Source organism: Pseudorasbora parva, chromosome 23 (genome assembly GCF_024679245.1).
Source record: "Pseudorasbora parva isolate DD20220531a chromosome 23, ASM2467924v1, whole genome shotgun sequence".
NCBI classification, from domain to species: domain Eukaryota; kingdom Metazoa; phylum Chordata; class Actinopteri; order Cypriniformes; family Gobionidae; genus Pseudorasbora; species Pseudorasbora parva.
In genome coordinates, this window is record NC_090194.1 from 33,248,720 (window position 1) to 33,276,284 (window position 27,565).

The 27,565-nt window shown below is 37.2% G+C and overlaps 1 protein-coding gene across 9 annotated transcripts in view; it reads left to right on the plus strand.

Annotated features, from left to right (window-relative positions):
- Positions 1–27,565, plus strand: part of LOC137062969 (membrane-associated phosphatidylinositol transfer protein 2) — an 81,860-nt gene that overhangs the window by 12,171 nt on the left and 42,124 nt on the right. For 7 of the 9 annotated variants that reach the window (XM_067433936.1, XM_067433941.1, XM_067433940.1 and 4 more), the window contains exon 2: positions 12,201–12,394. In XM_067433936.1, the coding sequence (XP_067290037.1) occupies positions 12,317–12,394 (78 nt within the window). In that variant the 5' untranslated portion in view covers positions 12,201–12,316. Of the gene's footprint in view, positions 1–8,129; positions 8,379–11,147; positions 11,262–12,200; positions 12,395–27,565 lie in introns of those variants that run through there. The other 2 variants (XM_067433937.1, XM_067433939.1) reach the window with 2 other exon arrangements.

The window sequence follows — 27,565 nt, forward strand, 5'->3', positions numbered from 1 at the left end:
AGATATCTTAAATGTCAGGGCCATTGTTTTGTCTTAAGATGCACATGGGTAATGCACATTTATAAAAATCTATTTAAATGCCCTAAGTAAAACAAGGCCTAATCCTTGCTTAATCTAAGCCCTGTCAGTGAAACCAGGCCTATATGTATTAAACTATGATTTTTGTTTGCTGAAGAAAATGTTATTGATGCTTTTCGATTTCAAGTGACACAGAACTACAGGTGGCTGGTTGCCAGGGTGTTGCTAGGCTGTTCTACATGGGTGGTTTCTAGGGATGGGCATTTTTGTAAACTTTTAATTTACAGTACTGATAGGTCTCAAAAACAAGTACTTAGGGGCAGGGTGTGTGTGTGTGTGTGTGTGTGTGTGTGTGTGTGTGTGTGTGTGTGTGTGTTACGAAAATGAATGTTGACAAATAAAAATGTGACAACAAATATTAATAATGCATCAATGTTTTTGAAAAATAAATTCCATCTAAATAAAATATTTGCATGAGGTGAAGCTGAAGAATGAATGAACTCCATTAAACTGAAGCCCATTGACACATCCTATATGAGATTAATCAGATATCCTAGAAGATGAACAACAAGAATTTTACATTACAACTTGTATCTGCACAAAAGGACACAAATGCAAGTTATGTGAGAAAATATTACTCCCGTTGAGGATGCGGTATTCTCGTAACAACGCGTTAAAACACGGGCAGCTAAAGTATAAAAAATCCGCAACATTCTATAGTGTTTTCATCATAATGTTATGTATGGTCGATTGACAGTGCACATCTCGCACCTGAACTGTATTTTCTTCTACTTCTTTATCAAGTGTTTTCAGGCATTCCAAGCCGTGATGAGAAATAGTTTTAACTCTTTCCCCGCCGCTGATGGAAATGTTTTTTTTTACTCTTATATGGTAGGGGGTGCTATTACAAATCTTCTGAAAGAGAGCAGACTATACAGATCAATAACAAGATGAAGAAGCAGAAACAAGTAATAGAAGCATTGCTTATGCACATGTAAAATAACGCAGTCATCAAAATTAAACAGCAAATAAATCAAAGTGGCTAAATGTTGAATGAAACGTCGATCCAGGACAAGCTACATGACTGTGAAGCTTTGGGGGTGTTGATGGCCTCGATCTACTCCATCTGTGTTTTCATCATCATTCTGAATCAGATTTGGACGTAGTCTTTGACAAAAATAAGATTTTTTTCAGCTTTTTGCTCAAAATTGAAATGAAATGACCTACATTCTAGTCTTGTCAAAAAAAGAATGCATGTAACTAGAATATTTTTTTACTAGAAAGCAGAGGCTCTATTCTTTTTTTTGATACACTGCATGTTCATATTTATACTAAAAAATATTCCCAGTAGCCATAAAACAGCTTTAAAAAAATCTCTGACAGGGACAAAGTTAACTAAATCTAAGTCCTACTATTGAAAAAATATGACGAAAAATAATAATAACACTACTGGATTATTAATAATAATATCAATGTTTAAAAAAAAAAGAAACATCTAAAAGGAATATGACTGCCTCAGATAACCCAATCATAGTCAATGCATTTGAGCAGAAACTGTATAGTGTTCTCATTATGTTAGGCAGCTGCACATCTTGCACATATTTTCATGATCAAAGTGACTCAAATCCATAGTTTCCCTTTTCGGAGTTCATTTTCATGATCGATCATTACTGTCACGTCCGAGTACTCGTGCACATCCCTAGTGGTTTCCCTCTGGTTTTTGTGATATTTTGTTCTTTAGACTTCCATTTAAAATATCTAAATATATACATTTTGTTTTACTTGTTTTGTCGTCTACACGGGCAGCTAAAGACTTCAGAATTAGAAATTGTAATTCTGATCACTCAACAAAACACATTGAATTTACTGAAGGTTAGAGGTTTGTTAAAATCTTAGCTCATTGTTTAATTTTGTAAGAAATTTGATTTAACCTTTGACATCTACAAATGAGATAAGGGTGTTAATTCAATGGCAGTGATGCCAATATCAAAATAACCCCTTTTATTCTCCTCTATCGAGTTGTAAAATACTATTTATAATAGCCAACAGTTGTAATATTCAAAACACTCCCTTGTTCTTTGTCCTGTTACACAGTGTATCCAAAGCAAAGGAAACAGAAGGAAGTCATTTGTCAACGTTGTGTGCTCATGGATTTACGTTGCATTTAAAAATCCTGTTTTATTTTGCCGTGTTCAGCAGTTACACTGGACCAGTGACGTGGGTCATGCGCCTTCAGAGCCAGCAAGTGTCAGACTCCTGCGTCTGCGTAATGTCGGCAGCGTTGAGTCGACAGAAGACTTGAGATCAATTAAATTTAACAAATTGCCGTTGCTAGATAGACGGGTCTGTTAACAGAAACCTGCTGATGGCGGGATAACGGATGAGTGGTGTTTGTTGCTGAACACAACAGGCTCAGTTGGCAGGTCGGCTAGAAGGATGTGAAATGTCAAACATACCCAAAGTCCCCAACATGCTTCCTGTTTTTGAACATCTCACAATGAGACCTGTATACCACTTCTTTTAAGGTTTTAAGTGTGGTTGTCACGGAAGCAGTAAAAGTTACATTACTTGATTCATGATACTGCTTGAACTCAGCAACGCTTGTTTCTTTTTAAAAACTTAGTTACACTCATTCAAAAGTAAGATTTTTTTTTATTATTGTTTTTAAAAAAGAACTCTCATGCTCACCAAGGCTGGATATATTTGTTCAATATTGTGAAAATGTACAATTTAAAAGAACTGTTTTCCATGTTATTATATTCTAACATTTAATTTATTCCTATGATGAAAAGATGCATTTTTAGCATCATTACTCCAGTCTTAAGGGTCACATGATCCTTCAGAAATCATTCTAATATGAGGATTGCTGCTCAAGAAACATTTATTATTATTATCAATGTTAAAAACAGTTCACTCACTGTCACTTTTGATACATTTAATTTGCCCTTGCTGAATATAGTAAAATAATTATGATTGTTATTATTTTTTATATATATTGTTTAAACTTACCCCAAAGTTCTAAACGGTTGTATGAATATTAAATCAACTATTTAATATGATAATTAAAAAATTAAAATACTAATCAGTTAAAACAATGTCATGTGGCTATCATTAGATCGTAATTATTTTTTTTAAGTAACCGTCACTTCAAGATTTACCAATTAATTGTTGAAATAAATAGTGTTTATTAGTTTTATTCCAGATGATTTTAGCTGCATCCTCATCTTGTTATCATAATAGTTATCATTTTCCCTCCTGTAGGCATCTCGTATGAAATCAGATGTCTGGAAACGCTGTGCTGACTGACTAACCTGATGCGTTGTTGTAATTACACACCGCTTCGAGATGCCCAATCGTCTTGGATGCCAACCTTAAAGAAATCAATGAAGAGCTCTTAGCTTCCCTGCACAGCTTAAGGCAGCGCCATATGAAATGTCACGCATATCTAATCTACGGGCCGACCTCACATTAGCACTGTTTAAGTGAATTAATCTCAGAGGTCGATGCTTTACTGGGAACTGCAGCGTGGCTTTAGTGAGCCAATATTCATCATTGATAGTTTTCATTAAAGTGAATTGTGGTGGCATATATTATTATTGTTTTTCCAGTGCAACCTTTTCATTGGTTAAACAAGAACGTGCTGTCTCAGTTGTTTGAGGGAAATTTTGGTGCATGCAAATAATCATTTAAAAGTTTTGAAAGATTGATAACAGAACAAGATGAGCTCAAGCTGAATTGAAGGTCAATTTTTAAAACAAAGTGGCCGTTAATGTCTGTATTTGGGTTAAACATTAGAACACAATGTTCTCGAGAGCAAAATAGCCAGATGGCTTCTGTCCAGATTTCATTTAAGTCCAGCAGTTTAAGACCTAGTGATAAAATATGAGGTAAAAAGATCTCTTTTTACATATTTTTTTTGTCGTTGGTTGCATCATAATTTTCTTTTACTGCACACGTATGTATCTTGCTTGGGATTGGAAATTACATACTAAATGTTGTAAGACAGTACAGCATTGCTGGCTTCAGCTTAAATTACACGTCACATTTTTGGAAAGAGACCCAGTACAAATTCCACTTCTGTAGGACAAGGGATTGTGGTAAGGGCAAGGGAACCCAATAAGGGTTTAGTGGTCAAACCAATAGGTTTTTTCGGTGGCTCATGTGGATATTTAGAGTGCAGGATGGGCAATATAATGCAGATATAGGCTAAATTATTATATTATGGCACATTTAGATTATCATGACACTTCCAAGCTTTATAATTGCAATGACGAGGTCCATTGAGTTTGAAGCTCAAAAAAGCACACCCATCCATCATAAACGTACTCCACACAGGTCCGGGGGTTAATAAAGGCCTTCTGAAGCGAATTGGATATATGGAAAAATAGACATATTTAAAACTGTATAAAGTAATATAATTAGTCCCCGCCAGACTGCCTTCCATATTCAGCTTAGGAAGAATAGAGATTAGGGTTGTGTACCTTTCACATTTTAAACGGTATCATTATCAGTACCCACAGTTCCGTTTTTCGGGATTACTTTAGGGATAACTCAACTGTAAAGAAACTGTGAGTCATTTATAGAAGTGTTATTGACATTATGCCAGCGCTGCCTTGGTCTGCCATTGTCTGTGATGTTTGTTCACTGTAATATTTACCAGCTTCTTAATTAATTGAAACAACGTTCATAAAAACAACCATATTATATATTTATTCTTTTAAAGTCAATTTCTATGAAAAGATTTCACACATTCTGTGTTTTGTATTTTCTGGTAGTCAAAAAACCCCATTAATTTATCTTTTAATTTAATGAAACTTTTTTTGTCAAACAAAGCTGCACAGCTGAGCTTTTATACTGTTAAAATTAAAAGAAAAATGTATTTATGTATATGTATTTTGATGATTTATTTTTATTACATAAGCTTTAGTATTATTATTAAAATGAGACTTATCTAAATTCTACTGTACAAAAGTAATATTAAGTTAAACCAAATGTTTATTTTGATGGGTTGTCATGAATACCTTTGAGTTTCTGTGTGTTTGTGACATGACGGTTGTTTTTCTCAAATTAAATGTTAAAATGCTGATGAAGTGACTCTCAGAGCGGCTCTGGAGATGCAGACGTGTTCACATCCTCGTATGAGATGGAAACACGCGATTTTAATGCACAGTTGTGTGTGTGTGTGTGTGTGTGTGTGTGTGTGTGTGTGTGTGTGTGTGTGTGTGTGTGTGTGTGTGTGTGTGTGTGTGTGTGTGTGTGTGTGTGTGTGTGTGTGTGTGTGTGTGTGTGTGTGTGTGTGTGTGTGTGTGAGAGAGAGAGAGAGGTAAATAAACTGCAGGTCAGCGCCATTCATTCACACAAACATGTAGGACACTCAGGATTCGTAAACAGTCTTTTTGCTGTTTAATATTCACAGACTCTAGTCTATATCAGCAGATGCGTTCTCAGGTACTGAAATTTGGTACGATTTAATTCATGTGAATCGGTACTCAGTAGTACCGACGTAATTCGGTCGGTTCCTTTAAAGTACAGAGTTTGGTACCCAACCCTAGTCAGGATGTATCACTGCGAGAGGCATTTCTGCGCAAGTTGAATATTAAAATATTTTTCTTATAAAACCCCATCGATTTGCATTAGACGGCATGTATTAACCTCCGGAGCCGTGTGGAGTACGTTTATGATGGATGGATGGGCTTTTTTGAGCCCCATGCTGTTATAAAGCTTTGAAGAATCAGGATATTTATTAGTATAACTCAGATTGTGTTCATCTAAAAGAATGGTTTGAGGTGGAGTTAATCATTTAAAAATAATTTTCATTTTAAATTCAATTACTTCTTTAACTTAAATCACTAAAATGATCCCTCCCCTTGATCTAGATATTGGTATTGTTCATTAAAACTATCATTGGAATGGATCAAGTTACTCGCATTTCAGTTTTTATCATGTTTTAGGGTCATGGTTTCAGTATGGTTCAGTATGTGCTATGTTCAGGGTAATTAGGACATTTGTCAAATAAAAATATACAAAATAAGAACAAATAATCAAACTACAAGCAACAACAAAAATACATACAATAGATAGAGCAAAGATGCAAATAAAATAGTGCTTTTTTTAACAGTGGTTTTCCGGTACAGAAATGTAATAAAGTAATCAAATATAAAATAACATTGCTTATACGGTAATAATCTTAACTATGTAAATTAAGTAAGGGATAATTTACACCCAGCCGGTTGTTATTGCAGTATAAACCTCGACAGAGTGATCAGGACTGGCGTCACTCTGAAGGGCTTTATTCTGCGATAACAACCGGCTGGGTGTACATTATCCCGCTTACAGCTACTAGTCTCAAATAAATTAGACACAAAATATTGTCTTGAGATTAAATATTTTATTAGCTCAAAGCTTCCTCGAAGAAAAACAGTTCCAACCTGCTTTAAGCCTTTATCTATTGCTGCTAAATGTTGAAAATGAATTCTGAAAGGGTTAGTTCACCCCAAAATGAGACCAAACCTATGATTTACCCACCCTCAAGTCATTATAGGTGTATATGACATTCTTCTTTCAGACAAATACAATCAGAGTTATATTTAAAAAGTCCAGGCTAACGTTAATCCCAGCAGTAGTTGTAGCTGTTTTTGAAGTCCATAAAAATGCAGCTGTCCGTCAAATAACGTGCTCCACACGGCTCCGATGGGTTAATAGAGCCTTCTGATACGAATCGATGCGTTTGTGTAAGAAAAATATCCATATTTAAAACTTTGTAAAGGAAACCGGCCTTGAAGTCTTCCATTGTAGCCATGGCTGTTTAAGTATTTAACAGCCATAAGATGGCGCCAGCGTTAAGCACAGAAGTAGTACCGGTCATGATAACTCGCAGTACCCGGATGAGCGGGTGTTATCTGGAAATAACGTACCGCTGGAATGCGCGATTGACCAATCAGAATCAAGTATTTCACAGGGCCGTGTAATAAATAAAGATGAATCATTATTAGAGTTACAAAAGTTACTCAGTCAAGAGCAATGAGTGATTTCTTTGTCATTTGTTGTTTGATTAACATAAACTCAGACAGCATGAAAAGGCTTCTTTCCCTTTAAGAAATAATGCAAACACATGTCTTTCTCAACTGTTTGCGTTTTACTTAAGACATAACCTACTATGTTTGCTAAGATTACTCACCAAGATGTGCATGTTGACATAATTTTTGTGTGAATTCGTCAGTTCGAATAGAAGACTTGAAAGAGAACTCAATATTTGCGTGCTGTCTGTGACGAGCCGTGTGTGCTTCAGATGTGTACACACACACACACACACACACACACGTGCACAAATCTTTTCTTAGCACGCACCAAGTTCTCTTTCGTGTCTTGCCCTTGAATGTTTAAATTGGCAAGTTTTACACAAATAGTATTACACATACTATTTTAGGATGGATAGTATGGAAACTAAAATGATACCAAAGTGTATGTTGCATTGCAAGTGTAAATAATAATTAATACGAAGTATTGAAATGGATAAATTTACTGGCAGATGAGAACTAACCCCTGCAAAATTCCACACAATTGGATCAGCCGTCATTGGTAAACATCAGCGCATTCCACTTTCCCTGGTGTGTTTAATAAATATTTTGGCTGATTTAATTATGCGATCAGCTACTAATGAGAGTGTATTCTCTGCAGTGTTTTAAATGTTTACTTCACCATGTTTAGACTTGTTCCGCAGAATTCCTCAGATTTCCCTCCAAAATCTGTGCAGGAATTGCAAAAATGTTTGAATGCTTGAGTCATTTTATGAGGTTGGTGTCATTATGACTCCTCCCTGTTCATTTTTCCATCATTCATTTTCTTTTATGCCATTGATGCTGCATAATGCTTATTGACAGACCTGCGCTCATATAAAGCTGCAGATGACTGAATCGAATAGCCATCAGTCAGTCTGGAAGAGCGAATGCAAACAGGAGGGGGTGGGGCTACTCATGAGCACAGCAGTTAGTGGGCCGTCTCTGAGCCGCTTTCATCACACCACCTCCAGCCAATCCCATAACAGCCTTTTGCATTTCCATGGCAACAGAGCTTTATAGCCCCACAAGAGGTGGATACAGGCAAAACGGCAGAGGAAAAAGGTTGCAAGTGAGAAGGAGATAAAAAAAGAGATACATTTTTTTTCTTCCCCTTCTTGTTTCCACGATGATTCAACTGGCAGTGTTTGATGACATCTTCATTGAGACCAGAGGATAAAAAAAGCACAGCGATGGTGGCAGGATGCTAGAATGCTTCTGTTTGGGAATGAGATGTGGACTAGCGGCTTTCTGTCCATTGATCGAATCAGTTGGATAGACAGCATGATAAGCGCCATCTAACAGGTAAGACGTCTATGCTTGGACAGACGTCTTGAATCTCAGTTCTTGCTTCTCGACGCGACTGATAAACAGGTGTTTTTGAAGGGACTGAGAGTTCAATCTGCATGCTTTGTTTTCCTGTTTTTGATCCGAGTCTCTAATGGAATGCTCATGAATCCCACAGGATTTTCACATGCAAAATCATCTGAGATGTCCCGGCTGTGATTTTTTTTCTTTTTTCTTTCTCTTCCCGTTCTTTAGACCCTAACAGCCTCACACACCTCACAATTTAACTGATACATGCCTTGACGTATTAAGATGGAGGTTGAGGGGGGAAAATCGTACATTCAGTGATGTCAACAATTTTAAGGGTGTACAATACAAATACTGTTAGCTCAGACAGCGTTTCCTCATATGTTTATATTTAGGTACAGACAGGTTCTCTACTAGGTCAAAAAGCCTGTTGAAATGTGACCCTAAATTATGATATGCAATATTACCATGTGGACACTTGACACAAACAAGCAATTATCTTTTTTTCATTTCTCATCTAATGCTGCATTAAATGTTATTGCTCCCCTTTTAGTCGCTCACACACTCCTGTATTTTGCATTTAGCTTCCGAGATGTGCTTATAAAAGATACCGGATTGTGTATGTCTGTATGTGTGTTTGTTTGGGCACAAGCGGTCTCAGTAGGGAACTGACCTCTTATAGACACTGTAGACACTTGCCAACAGGAGGAATTTTTAGAAAACATAATTATGGAAAATTGCATTTGATGTGAACTGCAGTGCATGTCTTTTTGTCGTTACAGATCGACTCGAACACATGCTTGAATGCAGTACAGTATCATTTTAACCAGCTGGTGAGAAATAGGAAGATAATGCGCTGAAAATCCCTCTCCATAGCCACATATGTCAGTGTTGTGTCGTCTGACACAAATGAGCTCCATAGTGCTTGTGGTTCGTTTTAAAAATCCACTGTAGGGGATCTGGTGACGGCTGTGGTGTGGCATCCCGACTAACTGGTTTCAGTGGGAGTGAAGATGTCATCCGTAATGTTCTTTGAAGAATAGGTAGATGACTGTTTAAGGAAGCGGGCTTTGTCAGTGTTGTATTGTGGCATGCAGCAGAACGTCTTAGGCCTTCATGATGGTGTCTCAATGCATTTGGCTGATATTTCAGGTCTAGCTGCAATGCTCGGGGTCGCTGACCTAGTTGCACCAGTGCTGGAAGCTGTGACTCACCAGCGGTGACCATTACAGGCTTGTTCCTGGTCTTGACAATCACTTCCAGCTGTGACCTTTTATTTCTTGTCCTGTGGAAGAATGAAAAAAAACACAGAAATTCTGACATGTATATATATTTATGTAGCCTAGCAAATCTTATTTGCCACGGGTGTCGTCTAGCAACTCTCAATACCCTTCTGAGCTGTAAACACCAAACTCTGGTCGGGCCAATCACATTGTGTATTGAGTCGGCGGGCGGGGCTTAACATAATGAAGGCTGAGTTGCGTTTGCGTGCTAATAGTAAACACAGAAACTGGCGAACGGTGGTCTGTCAAATCAGCTTTGACCACGACTCTGGAAGACTTGGAGTTAAGCTTTTCTCTGAGAAAAGAACAAAGAACGGCACTGAAGTCATTCTTAAAAAGGGAAGATGTGTTTGGCGTTTGGCTGACCGGATACAGCAAAAGTTTAATCTATCAGCTCTGTTTCACCTTCGTTGCTCTGGTTGGTTGTAGCGCTATCCTATCGCATGCAGAGGGAGTTTGAAAGACAACCGTTTATCCGCCCCTCAGATTGAGCTGTCAATGGTGAGTTTCCAGACCAAACATCTTGATGTGGGTCTGGCTTGTCAGGCTTTGTTAATATTTATGTGCAAAAAGAGAATAAATGGAATAATGTTATTATACTTCTGTTTTTACTTTGGAGGTCCTTTCAAAAAAACTGAACTATTGTATTTGAAAAAGGAGATGTTTTGCAGAATATCTCAGCTGTTCTTTTCCATTCAATGAATGCCATACATTGACCCGAAAATGTCATTTATGAAAATGTCCTGTGATCAAAGCTGAATTTTCAGCATCATTACTCCAGTCTTCAGTGTCACATGATCCTTCAGAAATCATTCTAATATGATGATTTGCTGCTCAAGAAAAACAGCTTTTATTTGAAATAGAAATCTTTTGTAATATTATAAATGTCTCTATTTACATTTTCATTCATTTATTCCATCCTTGCTGAATAAAATCATTCATTTCTTTTAAAAAGACCCCTCCCTTTTGAATGGTTGTGTTCTTGTAGCATCTAAGTTATAAATAAAATTATTTATAATAAAAAAATTAAAAATAATAAAATAAATAATAATAAAATAATAAAATAAAATAAATTATATATATATATTCAAAATACATGAGGGTAAACAATGAGGGAGAACTATGTCTTATAATTTTTTATGCTTTGGAGTGTCTTGGAATGAGGCAGTGGTGATAAACAGTAGTTTGGTCTCTAACCTTTCCTTTTGTGAGCCTTTGATTATTGTTACTATTTTTAGAGACTCGTCGAGGGTCCAGCCAATCTATTGTAATTGTGTTGAATGCTTCCTTTTCACCAGGGGCAAGACAGCGCAATCACAGTGCAAACCTTTTTACTGCAATTGTGCGTGACGTAACCGAGCCATACAAGCTATTTATAGACCAAATGGCAAGATATTTTTCGTCATGGATGCCATTTTTAGCTCTGACAGCTGTTGCACCTAACATGGCCCCTCTTGGGAGCCCTGAGATGGTCGCTTAGTCGATGGTTGGTGATTGTTTATGAGTTTTATGGTGTGTGTGTTTACACACCAGCTCACCTTTCTGCTCGCATACGCTTGGCTGATCGCTTTACCTCTCAGGGAAGAGTTGGGTAAGTTGTCTGTGGATAATCCGTCTTACACTAAGCGGCCTGTGTCATGTGACGCACCCTGTGGAACTGCAGGAGAGTTACGGTGTCTGTCGGACCTCTGTGTCATCAGCAGGTGGATTTACGTTTCTTACGGCAGCCGAAGGTCAAAACGAGGCCCCTTGTGTTTTGTTCCAGGAAACCGTTTGCATAGATGTCATTCGCGGACAGTTGGATTCCGTTGCAGCTCTTCTGCCATACAGTAACACTGTATTTATTAGTCACGAGTTGGTTGCGCTGGATTTGTTTCAGACCACTATGTCTGAATACATAATGCCTGTGTGATTATACAGAACATCTGTTAGTTTTGGGTTTTGTGACTGATTATGAAGTAATATGGAATATGCTACTTTGTAAACAGAGAAATACATCTTTTTAATATGCCTGCGTTTCAGTTTAAAGATGCTTTACCACTGTTTACACACACACACACACACACACATACACACACACACACACACACACACACACACACACACACACACACACACACACACACACACACACACACACTTCTGTTTCTGCAATTAGTTTTTTTATTTCTATATATCAACACATATTATATATATTTTTTTTTAAATCTGTAGACATGTCTTTTTTTCATTCTGCTTTTTAAAGACACCTTATCTTGTTCAACCTTAATCAGCACTTTTGTCTTGTTTTCCAGTAAATATATCTCAACATCCTTCAAAGAACATAAATGTACTCAAGAAGTAAACTTATATTAAGACAGTTTTATAGAAGTTTTTGTTTAGTTTTAAGCATTTAAGCAAATCTTGCTAAATTTATGGGTTTTTTATTATGTTTTGATATTTTCTCTGAAGAACCATATTATGCAACAAATCTTAAAAGTGATCCCCTGGGCAACCGTTGATGTCTGATTTGTCTGTGTTTTCTCCCCAGGTCTGAGAATGAGCTCGGCTCCTTCTCTCTGATGAACTCGAGCTAAGGGCCGTCCTGGTGGATTTGCCCCTGACCCAGCGGAGCGTTTCCAGCCCCAGCCCCGCTCCACGCCCATCATGCTGATCAAAGAGTACCGCATCCCCATGCCCATGAGCGTCGAGGAGTACCGCATCGCTCAACTCTACATGATTCAGGTTTGCTCATGGTTTTATCTTGGATTTAAGCAGTTGAAAATTCTGCCATTTTTTACTCAGCTTCACAATGATGTTCACAATGACTACGTCTGATAAGCTCCAAAAAAGGATAAAAAAAACCCTCCATAAAAGTAGCTTGGACAACTAGTGTGCTACATTCCAATTCTTTGGAAGTGTTATGACATAATAATAAAATATGATGCATAAACAGTATGATGTAAAGTTAAATGTAACATTTGAAATGTTCTACCAAAAATATCCAACATCAAAGATCTCACATCAAGTATGGGACTCATATAAAGCTTGACGTCAATAACCACCGGCATCTAATCTGTGCCATTTTTGGAGATCTACAGCTTAAAAGTTGGTCTGTTCTAGGGCTGGGTAAAATACTTTTTAAATAATTTTTATAAACCAATATAGATTTTAAAGCGGTCCTTGATTATGATTCTACTTATTTAACTTTTGTTTGTGTGTAATGTTGTTGTTTCTGCATAATAAAAAGCAAAAATCTGCAAAATTATGACTCTCAAAGTTTAGAAATGGCTTTTTAAGAACTACAACCAACATCTGGTAGGGACTACAGCCAACTACTAAAATTGACATAAACCCCGCACCCGAGAACACGCAGCCAAGGGGGTGAGGCCATGATGGCTGCTTCAGAGAAGAGGAAGAGTTGCAGTTGTAGAGCACATTTGGGAGTCTGCTCAAGCTGTCACATCCGTGTATTTATTTAAATTCAGTATATAACACAAATGCGATAGCATGACATAAAAGCAATATGACAACATATGTTATAACCGTAATTAAACAAAACTATGCCTTTTCTATCTTCATGCAGTGGATATTCTCTGGCTCTGTGCATCTAATGATAGTTCCCACACGTGGGGACTTATAGATGATCATGACAACAAATGCTAATCAATGTCTTGAAGATAGTCATCTCCACATCAGCTCCATAAATTCATCAACTAACCATTCACGTCCTGTCTCATTCTACATGACTTCTTCACTTCTTCTTTAGTCTCTCCATCATTGTCTGACTCCGGTTTGATCATAAAAAGAACCGTTTCTGACATTTTCAGTGTCTGCGTGAGGAAATCAGAGCTGCTAACATGAGCTCTTAAAGCCCTGCCCTATTCCATCTTGTTAAAAGGGACATTATAGGACCCCTTTAAATCCCCCAAATATTTTTTTTAGTTTATGCCTCCCATCCAATTAATCGCAATAAGCTTTGTTACTTTTAATGTGAAAAAAAATGTCAACATATCATTTATTGTTATAGCACAAAATTAACAAGAATGAACATCAGAAGGTATGTTGAAATATACAGCACGACTAACTGAAATCTGTGTCATGTCTCCTGTTATCGCTCAATCTGAAAGGCGTCAATAAAACAGCTTGTAAACAAATGTCATCTCATTTACATTTACCTCAGAAAAACCATTCAGTGTCCATAAAAACTCATTAGTTAGCCAGAAAGATTATTCTAGAGAGAAGCATTTTGCTAAATATGTGCATGTATATTGTATATTTGTTGTAGTTTTATTTAACCTATTCTTCAACATGTATGTTTAAATACATCCGTCACATTTTTGACAGCAGCCATTTACAGATCTGTTCATATTATAGTAATGTACTACCAGCTGCTGTATGCTTTATTACAGCATTAGTTGAAAGATTCATTTTTTTTCTTGAAAAAATATGCCATGGACCGTACCTGATATACAGTGGGTACGGAAAGTATTCAGAACCCCTTACATTTTTCACTCTTTGTTATATTGCAGCCATTTGCTTAAATCTTTTAAGTTCATTTTTTCTCATTAATTTACACACAGCACCCCATATTGACATTGTTGACATTTTTGCAGATTTATTAAAAAAAGAAAAACTGAAATATCACATGGTCCTAAGTATTCAGACCCTTTGCTCAGTATTTAGTAGAAGCACCCTTTTGATCTAATTCAGCCATGAGTCTTTTTGGGAAAGATGCAAGTTTTTCACACCTGGATTTGGGGATCCTCTGCCATTTCTCCTTGCAGATCCTCTCCAGTTCTGTCAGGTTAGATGGTAAATCTTGGTGGACAGCCATTTTCAGGTCTCCAGAGATGCTCAATTGGGTTTAAGTCAGGGCTCTGGCTGGGCCATTCAAGAACAGTCAGGGAGTTGTTGTGAAGCCACTCCTTCATTATTTTAGCGGTGTGCTTAGGGTCATCGTCCTGTTTGGAAGGTGAACCTTCAGCCCAGTCTGAGGTCTTAAGAACTCTGGAGAAGGTATTCGTCCAGATTATGGCTGTACTTGGCTGCATTCATCTTTCCCTCGATTGCAACCAGTCGTCCTGTCCCACCACCATGCTTCACTGTTGGGACTGTATTGGACAGGAGATGTTTTTCTCCACACATACCGCTTAGAATTAAGGCCAAAAAGTTCTATCTTGGTCTCATCAGACCAGAGAATCTTAATTATCACCATCTTAGAGTCCTTCAGGTGTTTTTTTTGTAGCAAATGTTCATCTGTCTTACACTGAGAAGAGGCTTCCGTCGGGCCACTCTTCCATAAAGCCCCGACTGGTGCAGGGCTGCAGTGATGGTTGACTTTCTACAACTTTCTCCCATCTCCCGACTGCATCTCTGGAGCTCAGCCACAGTGATCTTTGGGTTCTTCTTTACCTCTCTCACCAAAGCTCTTATCCCCGATAGCTCAGTTTGCCTGGACGGTCAGCTCTAGGAAGGGTTCTGGTCGTCCCAAACGTCTTCTATTTAGGTTTATGGTGGCCACTGTGCTCTTAGGAACCTTAAGTGCAGCAGTATTTTTTGTAACCTTGGCCAGATCTGTGCCTTGAGACAATTCTGCCTCTCAACTCTTCAGGCAGTTCCTTTGACCTCATGATTCTCATTTGCTCTGACATTGACTGTGAGCGGTAAGGTCTTATATAGACAGGTGTGTGGCTTTACTTATCAAGTCCAATCAGTATAATCAAACACAGCTGGACTCAAATGAAGGTGTAGAACCATCTCAAGGATGATCAGAAGAAATGGACAGCGTCTGAGATAAAAATATGAGTGTCACAGCAAAGGGTCTGAATACTTAGGACCATGTGATATTTCAGTTTTTCTTTTTTAATAAATCTGCAAAAATGTCAACAATTTTGTGTTTTTCTGTCAATATGGGGTGCTGTGTGTACATTAATGAGAAAAAAATGAACTTAAAGGATTTTAGCAAATGGCTGCAATGTAACAAAGACTGCAAAATGTAACGGGGTCTGAATACTTTCCGTACCCACTGTATATCCAAATTATGGAAGTGAATCACAAGCTTGTGAATCGAAATTATATATCGTACCGAAATCATGAAATTTGTGTCAATATCCAGCTCTAGTCTGTTCCTCACAGGAAACTTTCATACAATTAGACTTATTTTGACTCATTCTGATTTTTTGTTAGCTTTTTTTTAGCCTATTTGAAGCTTGACAGACATGGCCACTGTGAACCATCATGTGGAAAAGAGCTGTGTGAATCTTCTTTTGTGTTCCATGGAAAAAATAACAGCCTGTGTGGGTAAGGAATAACAAAAATGGCTGAATTTTCATTTTTGGGTTTTCCTTTTAGGGATGTCATGCACTTCTGTTGTTTCTGTGAAGTGCGTAACATACAAAAAGATGTGACTCACAGCTGGCTTGCTTGGTGTTTCCTTTTTAAAACATGCTGTACTCTCTGGGTCAAATGGAATAAAAATAACATGAATGTTTGAATCATTCAGATATGATGCACACATGCAATTTCACAGAACAAAGATAGTGCTTCACGTCTCGTACCTCAGTCTATTTTTGGTAGGGCACAACAGTTTCACTTGCTCTAAATATTTCACTAAATCTGGCCCGTGATCCCCTGAGAGAGGATGTTAGAGAGGTTGTGGGTGCTCGCGAGGCAGGAAGCACCTTACGCATTCTGCTGATGCCGAAACCACCAGCATGCTCGTGGAAAAAACGCTGATGCTCATCGGCAGCCAGAAATCAATACGCACCACTGAGATGTGCTAATGTGGATGTTGTGAGTGCTTCTAGAAGTGCTAATGTTGTGAACTGTGGTCTGAACCATGGCATTGTTGGTTTACTTCTTGTTATTGGTTGAAAAGGCAAGTTGATATCTTTGTTTTGCAACCTAGTAAGCTCCTTTTAGTTTTGTCCAAATTCTAACCTAAGTATCCTTCATAGAGAAGGCAATTCCAGAATGCACCGAGAAGAGCTAAAAAACAAAAAACAAGATTGCAAACAATTTGAAAGTAACGTTGAATAAGTATGTCTTTTAGAAAAAAATAGTTCAATGTAATATGGCTGTATGATTAATCAAACTAAATCCGTAATTATAGGGCACTATGAAATCCGTTACATTTTTTCTCAAATTCTGTTTTTTCCATACAATTTTTTTGGGACTCCATTATAATGGATAATTATTTGTATTAATCAATAATCATGAAACTTATACAATTGAACAACAATTTATTAAACGTTTGACAAAGATGACGTTTAGGGCCCTATGAAATATGTTTTATTTTATTTTATCAAATTATGTTTGATTTTTATTTTTTATTTTTATTTATTTGTATTATTATTTTATTTTTACCAAATTCTGTTTCAAGGTTTATGGATTCCATTTTAATGGTTTAAATCATTTTTAATGATCAAAAATATTTCTATTTAATTGAATTCATAAAAACAACCATTTTCATTAATTTTTAATAATATAAAAAAAATCTATGCAAATTTCTTTTCCCACATAAATTCTGTGTGGGGTATTTTAATTGTTCCTGTAAATCAAACAAAGGCATAAAACATTAGGTTAATTTATCGTTTAATCATATGAAATTAAACTTTTTTTGTAAAAAAAAGTGCTGCACAACAGAGCATTACTTTTAAACTAAAATATGGAAGAAAAAGCGTTTTCATTATAATTTTTTGTTATAAGTTTTAGTTTTATTATTACATTGAAACTAAATTAAACACTGAAACATTCTAAATTCTGTTGTTTCTAAATGTTTCTAAATTCTAAAATCTAAATTACACTGAAAGCTAAATTCTACTGTAGAACAGTATTATATTTCTGCCACAATTTCTTCAAGTTAAACTTTTAATCTGACGGGTTGCCGTGGACCTTTGAGTTTTTATGTGTTTGATAAGATGATAGTTAATGAAATTGTAAAATGCTCCTGAAATTCATCACTAGAAAGTGAAATTCAGTTTTTATGACTTGAGTCTGTGATTCCCTCCAAGTTTTATACATCGCTGAAATCATAGGGCCCTATAATTATTAATTGGTTGTTGTCAACAAAAGAGAAGTTTTAAGTTCTCCTTACAGTTTTCCTCCAAATAAAAGTAAATAAACCTGGAACCTTTTTATCAGAAAAGGGGCAATTTGATTTTTTCCTTTAAATGTGCATTCCTAAAATGTGTTTAAAATAGGGTTTTACCCAATAATTCATATTTGTGAATGCTATGTATTTTATATTCCTTTAGACTATCATGGTAATATTTTAATAGCATGTTAACATCAAACTCTATTAGAATAGATTGTAAGTTGAGTCTTGAGTTCATTCGTGTGCCACAAAGTTGCTGTTTTACATAAAGAGCTGTATCTAGTGAAACGTCTGTGGAGGTTTGGGTGAAATATAATGAACTAGCACGTCTCCAGCATGCTCAGATTGTTCTTCAAGCTCACAGTGAGGTTATGGCCACAGATCTAACTGAGCTTCCACCCACATGCACTGCTTTCTCTGAATGGTCTTATAAGGTTAATTAGCAGTCTGTCAATGCAGCTGCCTCTCAGTGTTGTTGTCAGTGAGGTATTAAGCAAACGGCCCCTATAGACAGGCAGGACGTTACTATCCAATTGCAGAAGACATGCTAAATTTAAGCACTTGTGCTAAGTCAGTAGACATCAGAATCGAGCCTAAGCGATGTTGATTTGTTGAAGATTTGAAGTCCTTAGGGAATCAGTGTCTTAATTAGCAGATTTCTGAAAGCGTTAGTCATCGAAAGTGTGAAGTAGCGTCCATATGACTGATGGTGGAATCGGTTAGGGTTGGCGTGGAGATTCGAAGTTTGAAGCCAATTAACATGCTAATTCTGCATCTGAGGAGAACATTCGTCTCCTCGTCCTTGTTAAAGTTAGTTTCAGTTGTTTATTTGGATCGTTTTATGCGTTCTTTCCAAGTCCTCCTGTTTATAAGCACCATCTGTTGACATGCCGTCGCAGAGTTCCCCTAATGAGTGTGCGGTGGGCACGCGCACGGTTCGGTATGCTCGTACACTGGCTGAGTGACCCCGCTGGTGTAGTATTAAAGCGGCGTGTGTGTTTGTCTGCCCATGCTTCTGATTACAGCGAGTGCCGTTCTAGTAGCCTCATGTTACACGGCAGAGCTTTGGTCAGAAACCGTGAACAGATGTTCAACGCAGGTGGAGATAAACAAAACTAGTTCTGCTGTGGAAGGCGCTTTGTAGTGTGTGTGATGCACCAAAGATGAGTTTTTCACTTTATAAGGCAGTGTGTGTCATCTGAGTTGTCACATCAGTGCGTTATGGATTTAGATTGTTTGGTTGATTACTTCAAGCCTGGGTGGGGCAATCAAATTAAAACACATAATGGATGTTGGATTGGTTTTAAGTGCACTTTGTATGTGGCAATTAAAGGGATATTTGCTGTTAATTTACTCAACCCCAGGCCTTCCAAGATGTAGGTGACTTTTTTTCTTCAGTAGAACAGAAAAGAAGACTTTTGTGCTGAAACCATGGGCCTTGGTGATTCATATAATGCAAGTCAACGACTAAAGCTGGGCATACACGGTGCAATATTTATTTATTTGTTTGTTTGTTTGTTTGTTTATTTATTTATTTATTTTATTCATTCATTCATTCTCTCAGGAGAAATCGCATGGAAATCGCATGTCCAATTTTCTACATTAAAAAATGAAACAAAATTTATTCAGGCTAGTTAAATTATTTTCGGGCTACAAAAATCTCAAGGGTGCCTGCCCGAGAGGCTACCAGGGATTTTGAAATTTTGCGAGCCCTGCGCTTTTTTCTCTCCAAATAAAATATATTTTTCATAATAAAATATTTTAAATAAAATATACTATATGTAGATTCATGTTTCTTTTATATATTTATGTATATTGGTGTATTTGTACATATAAATAAAATGATTGAATACTATTCTTTCTTGTTTTCATTTAATAAAAAACAGTTGGAAAGCATCTTTTGCCTCTTTTTTTTAAATGTATTTGTACTGATCTTTGTATTAATTTTTACCTGGATTTTTACAATATTTTACTAGTTGCCTGAAACCCTTTAAATCTATTTGCAACAGTGGCCAAAAAAAAAAAAATCACCCTTTTAAGCCATTTCAATGCAAGTACCTCATTATATCGAGATATATAATAAATATAGTCAGTTTTGTCAGGCATTTGTCTTTCCAAAGCTTCCGTCACAGCAGCATCACACTTCCCGCTGTACTCTCTCTCGCTCTCCTTTTTTCTCTTTCTCTCCCCTCCGGTCAGACCCCCCCTCCTCTGCAGCGTCACAGCTGAGCTCCGGTTGCCATGGATACCTGTGACATCAGCCCGAGCATGGCGCTCACTGCAGTCATTTGTTTGCCGTGCGAGAGGGAGAGGTCACGATGATGCAGGCCTGTTGCCAGGGCAACTTCACTCCCGTGATTTCTGCTCTCCACAGATGGGCAGCGCGGCGAGGTTAAACCTCTTGCATGATCTTGGCTGTCCGTGACCATATAGGGCAGCGTTTGCTTTTCGCCCATCCACAGAGATACTAAATTAAGGGTAGAGCGGAGCGTGGCTTCGGCAAGAAATAGGAATGTTTTGATGGCAAATCTCAGGTGGTAAATTTCAACTGGAGAGCAGGACATCTCTGTGGATTCTCCTTTTAGGGCCTATTCGTTTTTCATTTGATTTAAAGTCATCCATGTGAAATATGTAATTAGCTAGAGTGCACAGGAATCCTGCCAGCCAAAACTGATCTCCAGTTTTCTGCTTTCTATCAGTTACGGTAGTCGCCACACGGCTCTTGGTGCCAACCGTGCATTTTTGTCATCTTTATTATGACCTCTCAGCATTTATTGCCTTTCAAATATATTCAATTTGCATTATTTTTGACATAAACCATAAGTGAAGTGCTTTCTCAGCATACAGAACCTTTTGTACCATCAGCACTACCTTCATATACTACATTATTATTATATTTAAACCATTTTTGGGTCTGATTCTATCTAACTGGGTCATTTAAAGTGATTATCAGAGCTGTCATTGTCTAACCAGAAACATCATGTGATCATCAAGTGATCGATTGTGTTCAGAATCGAGCTACATCTCAATGCGAGAGGCTCAGTGTGTTTCAGTACGAGAGTATTAATGTAGTTTATCCAGCCGAGATGCGCAAGTTTTAGCGTCAAGGAATGTTACGTTTTAAACTTTGGTGTGTTACTCATCACTGATTCGTCAAATGATGTAAATTGTCATTTAATTGCACAAGTGAGATCATTGTCTCTTTTGTGTGGTTTGCTTCACTATTGTGAGTTCATCTCATAGATTGTAAACTCGACAAAAGTGAAGAAAACCGCAGCGAGGTTAACTATTGGACTGAAAATCAGGTCACAGGTCTGTTGTGATATGGTCATGATTAGAGGGGAAAACGGCTAAATGCTACTGTGCTTGTTGAACATAAGCAGTTCATTATTATGTACTAATTAGTACACTGTAAAAAATTATTTAGAAAAAGTTACCTGGTTGCCTTAAAATTGAGTTCATTGAAATTAAAATTTTGAGTAAATACAATGAACATTTTTTGAGATTCGACAACCTTTATTAAAATATTATGTAAAGCTTTTGTGTGTGTTTTATTTCTGATGTCGCACTGAAACATGCCAAATAGTGCTATTTTCATGATTTATCAATTTTTTTGTGGTTCAGATACAATAATATTTTGAGTTTCTATTTATTAAACAAATTTCCTTCATTGTATCAACTCAAATTTTTAATTTCAATAAACTCAAAATTTTAAGGCACCCAGGTAACTTTCTTTTTTAAGTTAAACCAACAAAAACCAACAAACCTTTTTTACAGTGTAGGGCTGCACGATTAATCAAAAAATAAAACCAAAATCGTAAAATGGCTTCGTGCGATTATCTAATTGCAATGACTATGATTTGATTGTATCGGAGTCAAGCGCTGTATTCTTACACGTGTGTAGTAGAGTTATATTAAAAATGTCCTTGACTCCTCCTGGCTCTTCCAAGCTTTATAATAGCAGTGTTGGGTCATTTTTAAAGTCCGTAAAAGTGCATCTATCCATCATATAACTGTTATACATGGCTCTGGGGTGCTGCCTTTGTGTAAGAAAAAAATCCATATTAAAACCTTTATAGACTAAAATAACTAGCTTCCACTGGTCAACGGTATGCAAGGCTTTTTCCAAAGCGGCACTTTGTTTATGCTAAAAACTTCTGAACCTTAAGGGCTAGAATCAAAATTTCAAATCAAAACGCAATGCTTTAGCAGAGACTTATCTTGGTACATGTCATCACAAGAATGACCTGAGTGCTTAAATGCAGTGTTTCAGCACAGCTCCATCTACTGGTCAGGAGATTTTTTATTTTTTTGGCCCAAAAATCATAAAACTGGTCTCTTGATTCAGAACAGCATATCCAGTCAAATTATACCCCATTTCCCCCATTGTCCATTTTGGGTGTCCGCCATTTAGAATTTTGTAGTAGAATGCTCTAATTTACACATGCATTAGTGTATCGTTACGAAACTCTGTATGTCATCATGATCATGTTAAAAATGTCCACCTTATGTTCAAAATTTAAAATGAAATTTCAAAATATGCTTATTAGTTGATTCATTTTAAGACACTGGTTTTGATAGATTCCTTGAGTCATACCGATAACAATGATGCCAATTATGCCATATTCGGTCAAACTTGCTGTCTGCCATTTTTTTTTTTTTTTTTGGAAAACCTACTTTTTCAAACTCTTCCTAGACCGTTTGTCCAATTTTCAGATCATCTTCAGACCATGGCAGCAAAAAGTTTTATTATTATTATTATTATTATTATCATTATCATTATCATTATTATTATTATTATTATTATTTTATACCCATATTGATATGAAATCAATCCTACAAACAAGCACAGCAAACCAGCATAACAAGTTTTTTTTAAAGCTGCACTAGAATGAAAAATTGAATTAACCTTGCCATAGTGAAATAATCCGAGTTCAGTACATGGACATCACATACTGTGAGTCTCAAACACCATTGCCTCCTCCTTCTTATGTAAATCTCGTGCATGAAAAACACCACAGAAAAATAAGTGATTCTCAACATAACGCAAGTTGTGACACAATCGTTGGGGATCATTAATATGCACGCCCCCAACATTTGCATCTGTCCGAACATGTTCATTGTCAGGCGGAACTGACGAGCCGAATCATCTGGACTGCAGGTAAACAAACGACACTCGAGGATAGCCAAAGCGGCAGCTCTCATGACACACATCATGTTCAGGCTGTGCAGGGGACGTGAGGACTTTTCTACCCTTCCCACTGACAAAAAATTTCAACAGTTATGGTTGATGTTTATAATCGGATTTAAAATTTAATTCAAAATCGTTCGTTTGCTCGGCCCATTTTACGCAAGCTTCGCTCAGGGTCTTAAACTGAAGAAATTACAACTATATTCCTGCAAGCAGTAAGTAGTGATTTATCCACTTATTGACTGTTTAAACAAGTTTCTTAGAGAGACAGCATTGTCAAGATAATGCATGATACTGGTACAGTAACAATAGGAAACTCCAAGTAGCATGTTTAACCAAACCCCGGATAGTAGGGCTGTGAATCTTTGAGTAGGCAGCGAATCGATACGATTCAGGATTCGTAGGTTCCGATTCGATTCAAAAACAATTTTTGTCAATTCAGAACTATTCGATTCGAGACGATTCACATCAAAATTCGATACGATCCGATTAATTCGATTCAATTATGCATGTTCTTATATGCATTCATAGGATTATTAAAACGCTTCCCCTAATGTGTCTCATTCAGGGTGTGAATTACACAGCGGCCTTCAGAGGTCAGAGAGTGGGCAAAAAACCCAGTAACACCTTACAATAAGGTTTATTAGTTAACATGAACTAATAATGAACTGCTCTTATAAAGCATTTATTTATCTTTGTTAATATTAATTTTACCATTTTCTAATGCATTATTAAAATCTGGGTAACATTAGTTCATGCCTAACATGAACAAACCATGAACAGCTGGCTTATGTTAAAAAGATGAACTAATGCTGAACAGAGGTGTTGTTCATGTTAACTAAAAAAAAAAAAAAAAAAACTAAAGATGAGCAGTACATTTGTTACTGTGTTTGTTCATCTTTGTTAATAAAAATCCAGCATTTCATGGTTTGTTCACAGTGCATTAACTTAACAAGATTTTAATAAAGTAAATGTTGAAATGAACATTAACAAAGATAAAAAAATGCTTCATAAGTGCAGTTCATTATAAGTGTGTTAACTAATGAACCTTTCTTTAAAGTGTTACCAAAAACTAGTTCATATTACTAACATTACTTTATTGTTTTATTATTATTACACTTTACTTACAAATGTGTTTGGTCCATCCATGCAATAAATGTAACGTTACATCCTTGAATAAGCAGGGTTTTACTTCAATAGCTCAGGTATGACCCATTTCCTTAAAACAATTTTTTATTTTATATAAATGAGCAACGGGCAGAGCGCTAGCGCAATCCATTGAGGTGGTAAAGAGCGCGTGCATGTCTGAAGGAGATCAACTGTGAGGGCGCGGATGACGCAGCTGTCGCTGCACAACGTCTCTTAATTCGCATGCAGAAGATATAATCAAATGTTTATTTTAAAGCACTGCATCGTTATTGAATCGCGATTCATCCGATTCTTAGCATTTTACATTGAGTATCGGCCAAAATTAACGATTCACGATTCAAAATACATGTTTCAAGATCGATGCATATGGATCATCAGGATTTGTAATCGATGCATCGAGAAAACGAGTGAATCGTTACACCCCTACCGGATAGTATACTGGTTTTGTCTGAGGAAAAGAAGAGCGTTTGTGCTTGCGGTTGCCAGATTACGATGATTATTTTTCAGTAATTTAAATCCCCCAATCAGAGCTTTTCTGTGAAAAGAACACGTATACTATACGGTGTTTTACTTAAACATGTACAATCTTGCAACTATATGCACGCAAGCTCTCTCTCATGCGCGGATGATCTGAAAACACCAATAAACAAGTAAGCTGCAGGAATTTCAGGAATCTCCATTTGAGATGTTCTGCTTAAAGTGTCATTCAGTCGGTCTGTGTTCTGTCAGGACTCACGAGCCGCTTCGCTGAACAACTGAACTGCTGTGAGCTGCTGAAATAAGCCAATCAGATCAGAGCTCAACATTAATATTCATGACTCTTCCAAATAAGGCAAAAACAGAGCATTACATCCTAGGGACAATTTCTAGGGTTGTAAATGGATCTGTAAAACTGTATCTGGACAATTTTTGCCCTTAAATAAGCCACATACCCTCTATCTAGATATTATAGAACCATTTAACATATTGTTTCAACTCATTCTAGGGCACCTTTAAATATTTAATTAATTTTTTTATTCTCCAAATCATGCAGCCCTATGTCATGTTTGGTTTTAAGGACAGTTTTGTTACTTTTTTTTTTTTACAGTTTTGGTGCTAAATTAAAATCACGACAACCACCACTGTAAAGTATTATGTACAAAATCATGGGGGAAAACATTGCAATATAATTGTACTGCACAGCCTTATGGTGTCAAAACCACACTTTTCTAAGGTGTTTGTGTGTGTGTGTACGAGGGATTGATTGTAGCGAATGTGGGACCTGATGTCATCTGTCAGCACCATAATGAAGTGCTGGCGACTCCACACTGGGAGGATGAGCAAAAACAGATACCACAGCCCAACGCTTCTGCCGCCTGTTCCCTCTCCCGCCTGCCATTTGTCTGTCTGTCCTCACCTCCAGCTGCTGACAGCTCACCTAGAGGACATGATTGGTCCGTTTCTTCCTGCTCTGCAAATGTGAGCTTCAACCTGCAGATGCCACGGATGGGCTCCAGCTTCACATGCATTATGTGGAACGTGTTGGTCTGACGTCAGTCCTGACAGTGCAGTCTGGAAGTTTGACAGAAAGTGAGAGAAGCAGCTGTCTGACATTGAGATATGCACAGCCGCTATTCCCTTGCTGGCATGTGCTTTTAAAATGGAAATATATTACTCACCACGTATACAGCGATTGAGGACGAATGAAAAAATACCCCGAAAACTGAGAGGCCAAGAGCGATCGTTTCTCGGGCGTCAGACAGTTTGGCACTTGCTGAGTATGGACCAATGTTGCACCTGTGAGCAGTTTACAGAGCTTTCTGCTGCTTGTGTTTCCTCGTCTTGTGCCAGTCAGGCTGGTTTGAAATTCAGGATCGAAGAATATATATATATATGTTAGGCTATAAAGAAATAATAGCAGCTTCTAAAGTTATACCATTGTCTTGTCTTCTATCTTTAGACTGTTGACATTTAGTGCCCATGTGGTCATCTCAGGAGAGCACTTGGACAAAACGAAAATGTTATAACTTTCTTCATCGCTGGAGCAAACTTCACCTTAATGAAACTATGCAGTGTCGACTTTTAATCACCCTGCTGTCATCTTGATAATGCAGAGTCACGGCTGAAGGGATCTGTGTGGCCATTTGCCCTGCGAGTGTGCCAGCTCCACTGGCCTGTCATCATCCGTCTTATTATTTGAACATAGAGGACGCATAACAATTACATAATTACACCTGCATTCATGTCAATTAGTTCAAATAGAAATGTAAAGAAATACTGTACAGAATTAAAAGTGATGTTTGACACTGTCATCCAACTCAATTTTAAGGGGATCTATAGGATCTGTCATCTATAGTAGACTTGAGTGGGCCGTCCTTGATGGCTTTATAAGTAACTTGATAAGCCATTAGTCACTGGAAGCCTCCAACTACCTTCGTTTGACCTTCCCAATCGAGGCAGATATGGCGGCATGTGCCAACCTGACTGGCACAGTGGGCCTTCTCCCAAAATCCACAGCTCTGGAGCCATGCCAAGACTGAACCCTATTTTTACGGTTCTGTCTGCTGGAACTCACAGTGAGACTTGGCTTATCTTTCTCACACGAAGCTGAAGGTGTGACGTTCCTTGATTGGCCAACACCAGTAGTGCTGAGCATGTAATTGACTTAAGTTGGGTTGGAGTAAATTCTGTTTTGGGATGGACTGTCACCTTCCATTTACGCTGAGTTTCGAGTGACCTAAGAGGTTTTAAGATTCAAGCTTAGGTTAATATAATCGAATTAACTGCACTGACACTGTTTGATGAGAACTAAATTGGGCTGTATAATGACACTAGCACTGATGCTCAGATCGTGATTTTTCATGGACAATTCTGATTTATTTATTTTTACAAGCAAATGTAGTTATTTATTTGCTCTATAACAGACAAACTGGCCTTAAACCAAAAATATCTGCAATTAGACATAACATGGAACCACTGCATTTTAATCACCACCCAAACATATATTACACACTAGAGTATGAACAGTTGCTTTTGATTGGAATTAAATTGTATAATTTCAAGATTTGAAGCAAAAACAGAATGACTGACTTTAGCTTTGTGAAATTATGCGACATATAAGACACCTGCACAAAACAAAAACAGCAGAACGACTGAATGAAAATATGAATTCCCTTTTTGACAGTAGGTGGCACTTATGAAACCGCAGCAGTGTCTTTTCGTTGCGCTTATAAACACTTTATACGGATATAAGAGGAAAAGCAAATTACGTCAACTTTTCTGAACACAGTATCTTTCAGAGATGCATTCATTTAAACACCCCTAATACACGATTATATTTCTCTTCCTATTTTTCGAGCTTTGCGAACAGTGAGTTTTCTGTGCCTGGTACAGTGTTTGTCCTGCTGGTGCATCTGTTCTCTTATTTGCATCTGTCTTAAGTGTATCCCCTCGCTGACCTGTGTTAACATCCTGTTGATAAACTTCATAATATTTACAC